At 33.6% G+C, this 9,278-nt stretch overlaps 1 protein-coding gene across 1 annotated transcript; it reads right to left on the bottom strand.

Moving 5' to 3' along the window:
• Positions 1-2,300: 2,300 nt before the first annotated feature.
• On the bottom strand, positions 2,301-9,073 carry LOC116108657 (histone-lysine N-methyltransferase ASHH1-like). Its single transcript, XM_031394904.1, has 9 exons — positions 8,788-9,073; positions 8,546-8,702; positions 6,748-6,834; positions 6,330-6,414; positions 6,145-6,238; positions 5,818-6,016; positions 4,825-4,859; positions 2,978-3,473; positions 2,301-2,833 (listed from the first exon to the last, which is right to left on the bottom strand). The coding sequence occupies exons 1-9, from the start codon at positions 8,913-8,915 to the stop codon at positions 2,564-2,566; spliced, it is 1,551 nt and encodes a 516-aa protein (XP_031250764.1). The 5' UTR covers positions 8,916-9,073; the 3' UTR covers positions 2,301-2,563.
• Between the last annotated feature and the right edge of the window lie 205 nt (positions 9,074-9,278).

The following is a 9,278-nucleotide window of genomic DNA, read 5'->3' as shown; positions in this document are numbered from 1 at the left end:
GCGAGTCAACGAAAGTGGGGTGGGATTTGGTGGAGTGGTGTGGACGTGGGAGGATTGATCTTGACCATTAATTTTTGAGATGGGACCATTGCTTAATATTTAAAGGTTAACGACAATAACACCCTTCATGCACGATTAAATAACAAAAAAATCTCTGTTCTAAATGTTACAAAAATCTATGCTCATAAATTTTAGGTTTCAAAACGAGTAAACGACTTTTTCCCACCCAAGGCTTGCCTCAGTGACCTGCCACCCCAAAAGTTTTAAAATGTCACTTTTCCACCTAAAGTCAATATTCAGATACTATCCAAGACTCCTCTTACTTCGACATTTGATTTCTCATCGATTGCTGGTCACCGTAAAGCTAGGGTTTCTTATTTCCTATTCTTAACTGATTTCCAACGGTGAATGTTCAATCATCACCACTAGTCGATCCATCGGCCTTCACACTATAAAAATCCTCTTACCTTGGCTTATGGTAAGTTCCTGAATGCCAGTTGAGAAAGTGATGTATATTTTGGATATTAACGGAACATAAATGTTGGGTGGGAAAGTGGCATTTTGAAATTTTTTGGGTGGGAAGAATTCATTTACTCTTTTAAAACAAACAAAGAAGATAGTTCCATAAATATTTATTAATTTATGATACTTTAAATTCTAATTATTTGTTAATGATTTAAATAAATTTTTGTTATTTCAAAACTATCAAGGGATTTTATTTTATTTCAAACTTGGGTCAATGCATTCAACTCTTTTTTTTTGGTTTTTTTTTTAAATAATACATGGAATAAATCTTATAACTATAATATAAGAAATACTGTGATAGCTACATTAAGTTTATAAATGTAACATATTTTTAACTATCTCATTTTCTAACTTAATGATTCAATTTGACTTTGATTTAAAGATCATTGTCAAGGTAATGTTACCTTCTAAGTTCTACTATGCATGTATGCCGTATTCAAAGTGACGAAGATATGATGAAATGATAACTTATATTGAATTTCTGATAAATGGTTTATAATTTACGATTAATACAGAGAAAAATGGTTTATAAATATTAAATATTATCAGAACAGATAGATTAATTTTAGTATTTTCAAATGGTGTATTTAATATTCTAGAAGGGAAGGAAGAAAAAGAAGGGTTGATGATATAGAGAAAGGAATGGTAGGTGATGTCGAGAAGAAGAACACTTGACTTATTGTTTGAATTATTAGATAATTAGGTTTCTAAGTATGATTAGTTAAAGAGTAATTTGATGTATGAGATTTGAAAATTCCAAACATAGAGTTTTTATTAGGTTTTATATTAATTGAGAGATGTATATTTATTCTTACGACGTGGAAGATTGCGGTTATTTTTTAATCTATATCACAATTCTTTAATATAAGCGAGACTTTGAATAAATTAAACAAGAACGAAGAATTAATAGTTGGAAATATTTAAAACAAGAAAAAAAAAATTAAAAACAATAATAAAAATAAAATATTTGTTTATTCATAATATCGGTCATTCATATTATGTTGTTGTTCAATAACAATAATATGATGAGGAATATTAATGAAAACTACATATCAGGCCTTTATCATATAAAATGTTACATCTTCAACAATACCATCAAATTTAATGTAACGTATTATTTTTTTTATATAGAAAAATCTCTTGTAATTTATATTTTATGTTATTTTAATAAAGATTTAATTTTTTTTTTTCTTTATAGCATTAATAACAAAGGTAAAGTATTTTAGGAGAACTATTTTAAACATGAATTTATACGTAAATTTAAGAAGAAAAGTCCAAAATAAGTATTAAACACGTTATTATTGAATTTGAATTAAACATATAAAGAATTGACTAAGGTCATCAACCTCAAATTCAGTAACTATTTTCACAAAATTCAGAGGGTCAAAATCACCCTGCGTGGCCCGACTGAAAAACAGGCCCAGTGATTACGTGGCAACTTTCCAAGGGACCCACGCGGTTTTGCTTAGGTTTCAACCATTATTAAAAAATTAAAAAAAAAAAAAAAAAAAAAAAATCAAAGACAACACTGGATTTGTAACTAAATAATAGCATAATATACCATATAGAAGTGTAAGGTACGCTACAACTACAAGCCCACCAAATTATACCGGCAATTAGGGGCTTAATTATCGATTAAATTCCATAATGTTACTGCATCAATACCAATCTTCGAAAAAATTTAAATTCATTGTATTACATCGACTGCACACTAAATAGTCGATATGTATAAATTAATGAAAATGTACTCGATCGATCATGGACTTTTTGAAGTATACAAAAACATACTGAGAGAGCACTCGCAATGATTTTTGAGATAAAAAAGATGTTAATGTGGCAGAATTAATTGTTTAAGATAGATAACAGATAAAAATAATATATACATGACATGGATTTTCTGAGATTGAAGTTGCATTTGATTAGTGCTAGAATCTGGAAGCTGAAAAACCCTATAAAGAAGCTAAAAATTGACTTCATACTTTCTAAATCTTTGATAAATTAAAGTAGAATGGATATAAGGGAATAGTTACCAGCTCTTTCAGAACCCCAAATACTTCACATCGTTGGGATTGTCTCCGCCGCTAGGTTTCACTGGGTCGAGTGTTCTTCTCGGAGTGCAGGCAACATTTTTTATAATGGAGGAATACATATCAAACTCTGTCTTCAGTTTCAAGCAGCACGCTTCGATCCATTTCTCAGCTACACTTGTGGCCACACTGTCTTGGTTGTCCCTCTCATGCTCCTCAATGGCTGGGCGTATTTCATCATACAAGGACGAGAGCTGGGAGGTGGCCTCCCTCTTCATTTCCTGTGAAAACTCAGAATTTTCAAGGGGAGATGAAAATTTTTGTAACTTGCTCCAACCTAATGGATCTCACGAAGCTCATTGGATTTAATGTTAAAATGACAACAGTTCTTCCACTCTATTATCATAGAGAGGCATAATTCGTACCTCATTTCTGAGAATCTCCTCTTGTGCTTCTTTTGATGCCAAGAGTTGGGCAACATGTTTTGCATCAACTTGCTTTTGTGCAAGATTTTTCGACTTTCCATTAGAATACGGCTGTGACCTTTTCCTTGGCACAGGGCCTGGACCAATGTGATAGTTCCGGCATGCACTGTTACTTTTGATGCGAGATATCATTGCATTCTTTTGTGAAAAGGCCTGTTGAGTGTCTTGCGAATACAATTTTGTGTCTTCATTTTCTTCTGTTTTTGGTACAATATTCACAACTACACCTTCCATTGGAACTGATTCAGGTGGCTGAACAACAAGAGAAGTAGATTCCAACAGGGGTTCACTTTTAACACCAACACTCAGTGCCATGGCAAAGTCATTTTTCCCATTGGCATCAATTTCAAGTTCTGATGAATCCATACTTTTGAGAAGCTTGGTGAAAGGCTCATCTTCTGCAGAATCATAGAGTGGTATCTTTTCCACCGAATACCTGTAACCAAACAGGCAGGTCAAGAGAAACATATGGAAAAAGTATATCAGAAGTTGGTGCCTAAAAAGCACCCCAGGAACTGAAAAAGAAAAAAAATGCAGTTAATAATGAGTTTCAAGTACCATATGCAAAAAGGTTTTAATATTGAAGAGAAATCTACATTACGTACACATTTACTAAACTTCATGAGCTTCTATGGCAACAACAGGAAAGAAAAGAGAAAAAAGGTCCACTTTTGCAACAATTTGATAAATTTGAGAAACCTAGAACTTCCTCGTGATCTGATATCAGCTTTCACATTCTAAGAATAGCATCAGGTCAGCAATCGGTTGAAGACTTAAGTGGGTTCTGTCGAAAATAGTTAAGTGAAAACAGTGATGAGATTAATTAGGTTCTGAAGTCCCTCAGGAACGTTTATCAACTGTTAGGCAAACTGCGGAAGCAAACTGGACAACAATGTCACAGTTAGAACAGCAAGGAGTTGGTCACTAACTGCCTGACGAAGGACCTTTACCCTTATCATGTAAACCACCCTCCCCATCACATTCTCTACATTTACAATGTGCAAATATCAGGATTTATCACACTCCAGAGGTATGTTACTGAAGTAGTTATTATGTTGCTGAGGGAGAGGAGAATACAAGTCAGCAAGCAGACATGTATTTGACATGCATGATATATACAAAAGAGTTCCAAGCACAATACTTTAGAGGCTCTTAGGGTTTCAAAACTTCTCTCAAGGTAATCTGACCCAAGTTTAAGATGGTTAGGGCTTTGTAAGGTCCCTTCCAAGGAAATTAGGCTTTAGCATTTGGTTTGACTTATGTCCCATTCTTCAGTGATTAAAATCATATTTTTGAGAATGCAGCTAGGTAAGTAATGAACAAGGAGGGTGGTGCATCAACTGTTTGTGCAGCCTCTACAGCTGCAGGGCAAAGAGTCCTTCTAGGTATAAATTTCTCACATGTACAAAAATTAAGAATGCTAGAAATTCAGCCGTCATCCAAGTCCATATTATTCTAAAAACTTTGCCCAAAGTCAAGGTGTGTACATTAGGCACATTTAAATTCTGTCCCAAACCATCCTCCATATTATTAAGTGCCTAACTAGCTGGCCTACTCCAACTCAACCAGCCAGGGTGGCCAAGTCAATAATCATTTTCAGATGATATGTGTAAATTCAAGTATATTGCTGACATATACTCATGACCTGAAAATGGTTATGATGAAGACTAGGAATCGCCAATGAATGAATCATTAAAAAAAATCAAAAAGTTAGATAATAATCACTAGCTCAAAGCATTGGAACCGCCAAGTTGCAAATAGATGGATCATTAAGGATAATGAATTACCTGTCATCATCATCTTCCCAGAGATAAGTATCCTCCTGTTAAGAATTTGCAGCACATTGGCAAAAATAGATTATTACAACTAAATCAACAAAAGAGGTTCAGTTTTCACTTTTAAAAAAATATGGCCTGAACAAAGCAGTAAAATGCCATGAGAAAGCTAAAAACAAAATTGTACGAAATAGAACAATTGGCCCACTGATGCCCAAATCAATTAAGAAAGCCCCCAACATCATTCTCTTTAGACAATCTTCACAGGAGGTAAACTTCACTAAATACTGACTAACCAAGACTATAAAGCAGATTGAAATTTATGTTTATCATTACTTGACACATAGCACTAAAGCTAAATCTTCTCCATATCTCTGGACAGATGTATCTCTGATATTAGGAACCAAAGCTTTCACCAATTAGGGTGCCATATAAAGCCTTTCATTTCTAATAGGGTTACCCATTCTTTCAAAATCCTTATGAAAGTGTTCCTTAGAACCAATTCGTCAAATAGGTTGGCACCCAGGACTCAGCTAAAATAGAATGTCAACCTCCCAGATTACAGTCTGAGCTGAACAACAAATATCAGCTGCATGCAGGACATTGGAAACATAATCTGGACAAAATACAAAGAATGTGCATGTCCATTCTAAACAGTGAATCATGCAAAATAAGTAACTTTCTAATAAAGATACCACCTAATCGATGCCATTATTTAATCAGTCACAATTCGCTTGCACATTGAGTTGACATTAGCATGTCAGATAGGTGGGAAAGACATCTTCATATGTTTACTTCTATATCCATAAATTACAATTACTGCTATATAAAAAGCATATTTTTAACTTGAACTATTTGAACAAGAACTTGTGAAAGCAACAGTTTCTGTAAAAATCAATTTTTACATATGGCCTCAGTTTTCAAGCACACCACATGGGGTCAGACAATTTTGCATATTTCTTCAGAACTAAAATTTATTACAGATCAAAGTCTTTCAGAGTTTACCTGGAAACCACGAGATTTTGCTCCAAGAAATCCAGAACAGCTGGCTGCACCACAGAGGCAGCGAACCTTGTTGCCACCATACCATTCAAAATTATAGTCATATGCTAGTTCAGTTCCAATGGAAATATCTTGCTTTGCGAAAATTCCAACCCTGATTTCTCCCAATACATTCCACTTTCTTGTCTCACAATTTGGTTGGCTGAAAACTAGAAAGAAGAATCAATTAATGTCAACTTTGAACAACTGTTATCAGTAAAAGTGCCTCAAACTATTGACAATAGTATTTCTATTTTTCCCCCAACTTTTGCTCTCACTTAAGTGTCTCACCATGAGTGATTTATAAACCTAGCATGGCTACCCTTTACAGTAGCATCAATGGATTCAGCAGCATTAAGACAAATGATATATGCATCCTTCAGACCTGCATCAGGCCACACAAAAAGATGAAACTAGTTTCCAGAGAAAAGGAAAACAAAGTAATATAAACATAAATTTTATGCTTTTTTGTCCACCTTGAATTTCATAGGTGTGGGACCTTCTCCTTGCTTCTTTCCATGATATCACTTCACCACAGTACTCAATAATAAATTGGCCTGCCTGCAATATAACCCAAAAAGCAAATGGTAACACACAAAAATAATTCCAATAGTATCATGTCAACTTTACACAAGAAGAATCAGGATAAAATATGTTCTAAAGATGAAAACTGCATTTATATGCCTTAAAAAATCTATGAAACATAAAATGCTAGCATGCCTACAATAGATACAATAAGCAGATAAGATATCCTGATATTGCCCTTACAATCAAGAATGTTCAAATAATCTTATTGAGTAATTTTTTCAACAGCTGAGGATAAAAAAATAAATAAATCAATAATGAAAACTTTATTGATGACAACAAGAATAATGCTAGTTTGGTAAGTAATACCTTTATATTCTCATCAGCCAAAAGACCCCATCCACGGCCTTCGGTTTTAAACAACTTTGTCTTAGCATATTCACACTTCTGAAATCTCTGTGAAGCAGTTAACATATGTAACATCATAATTGCACCAAGAAAAAAGAAAATAACAATATTATCTTCATAATGCATGGACAGGGAACTCAGGAACACAAAAAATCATCAAACTTTAGACTTGTTGTGACAATGCCACTGTTCAAATATTTTATGCAAGTAAACAACATAATAAATGCATGGAAGAAAGCTACATGTCCACTCATAAATGCAATAGTAATCTGAGGGTGTGGCAAGGTAGTTTTGATATATGTGTTGTAACAAAATGAAGTTTGCATGTGGATGCATAATATTTTTTCCTCTTTGTTAAGAAATCAATTTACATACACTTCATAGATATCTGCTCTTGGGAAAATGAAAAAGAAATCAAGAGAAGTATAAAACAAAGTTGACAACAAGAAAGGTATCTCTTCTAAGTAAGAAAATTCATGCAAACTTATAATATCCACCTTGCACAAACCCTTAGAAAGGTTATAGTTTCATATAAAGGAAAAAAGGCACATAAAGAACAAAGAAAGTACCAAAAATTTTTCATTTTTTTTTTATATCAAGTACATAATATATATATATATATATATATATATATAGAGAGAGAGAGAGAGAGAGAGAGAGAGAGAGAGAGAGAACAAAAGCAGTCAAAATTCAAACATTAGAGGCCCTCACTCACAAATATAACAACATAAATGCAAACAAAAGAATATAGACACATGCGTGCATACACAAAAATGTGCAACCTCATCTACATAGAGGATTACTTGAGTAAATATATGTGTTTTGCTACTAACCACCACTGCCTTTATTAGTTGCCCCTCAATTTTTCCAATATTTAAAGATTACTCTGTGTATTTATTCATGGAGAATCTATTAACATCCAAAATCTCAAACCCGTCAAGCATACTTAGGCGCCACCAACATTCCAACCAAATAAACTCTAACAAAATTCAAGCCAAAACAAAAGGACAGTGCTACCGACACATCATAACACTGTCTCACTTCAAAACAGTAACATCTTCTCCATACCCAAAATTTTAAAACTAGGATAAATCTCACAAAAATTCAAGCCAAAACTAAAGGACAGTGTTACCGACACATCATAAAAATGTCTCACTTCAAAACAGTAACATCTTCTCCATACCCAAAATTTTAAAACTAGGCTAAATCTCACATAAATTCATGCCAAATACCGACATATCATAAAAACGTCTCACTTCAAAACAGTAACATCTTCTCCATACCCAAAATTTGAAAACTAGGATAAATCTCAGACTCCTTGTTTTTCAGAAAAGGTAGAAACCTCCTAAAAGAAGATTTCTAATTAAATCTTAAGAAACTCCATGCAAAATCCCTAACAACAAACAACACCTTCTTATAACAAGAAGAATAATACTACGCCAACAACCCTCTCTCACAAACTTTCTCTTACAATCCTGACATGATAGCTCACAATTGATAAATTCACAAAGGGTCCCACATGGGTATAACTCTATCCCTGTTTAGTCCATAAAAGATAAACTTCCAACCATAAAATCGACTTGATCATCTAATTCATAGAAACACAAAGAACTCTAACTAAAGTTTACAAAAAACTCATTATAAACGCAATTCATCGCGCTAATTCAACAAAAACACCATATATGCTTACAAAATCAAATTCATAGTAATTGTAAAACAAAATTCAATCCATATATAAATATAAACAAAGAAAACATACTTGATTCTTGCAAAAAACACCACAAGGACAAAATTCAGGAGTACATTCAGTGCTTGTCAACACATTCAAACACCTCTCACCACACGCGCTCTCTGGATTACTGGGATCATATTTACATACACAGACGGCAATATCCTCTTCCTTCTGCTTCTTATGCCTACGAATTTTGAAGAATTAATTAATTAATTCGTTAATTTAATAGCACTGGAGAAAATAAACGAATAATTTAGAAGTTAACTTACTTTCGATGAAAGAAGTCGTTTTGATGAATGTGTTCGTACGGTGGGGGTTGCTCTTCTTCTCGTTGTTGCGACGGAGGATCCATTGAAGAAGAAGAGAATAGGGGTATCATTTCTTCGCTTGAATACATAATTGCTCTGAAACTCGCATCAAATTCCTTCCTCCTGTGCTCGTTCAGAGCTCCGAAACCTAAATTTTTTGGGAACAAAATTTGGGAGGGAAAAAATTGGGCGTATTTGTAACTTTCTTAAATACCTGGGTAAAAAATATCCCAAACTTTGAGGAGAGATCAGATAATTTTCAAAGCCTAAAGATTAGGAGTGTACAAAAAAATCCGATATCCGATATCCGATCTGAAAAAATTGGATATCCAAAAATTCGGATATCAATTTTTAGAATATCCAGATTTCGGATCGGCTCCACAAAAAAACTGGATATCCGGATCCGATCCGATTTTGTCCATAACTACAAGTTTTAAGAAGTTATTTTGGGG

The sequence above is a fragment of the Pistacia vera genome, unplaced genomic scaffold (genome assembly GCF_008641045.1).
Source record: "Pistacia vera cultivar Batoury unplaced genomic scaffold, PisVer_v2 Contig118, whole genome shotgun sequence".
Taxonomy (NCBI): domain Eukaryota; kingdom Viridiplantae; phylum Streptophyta; class Magnoliopsida; order Sapindales; family Anacardiaceae; genus Pistacia; species Pistacia vera.
The sequence above is the reverse complement of the archived record's forward strand: the minus strand, read 5'-3'. Positions and strand labels throughout refer to the sequence as shown.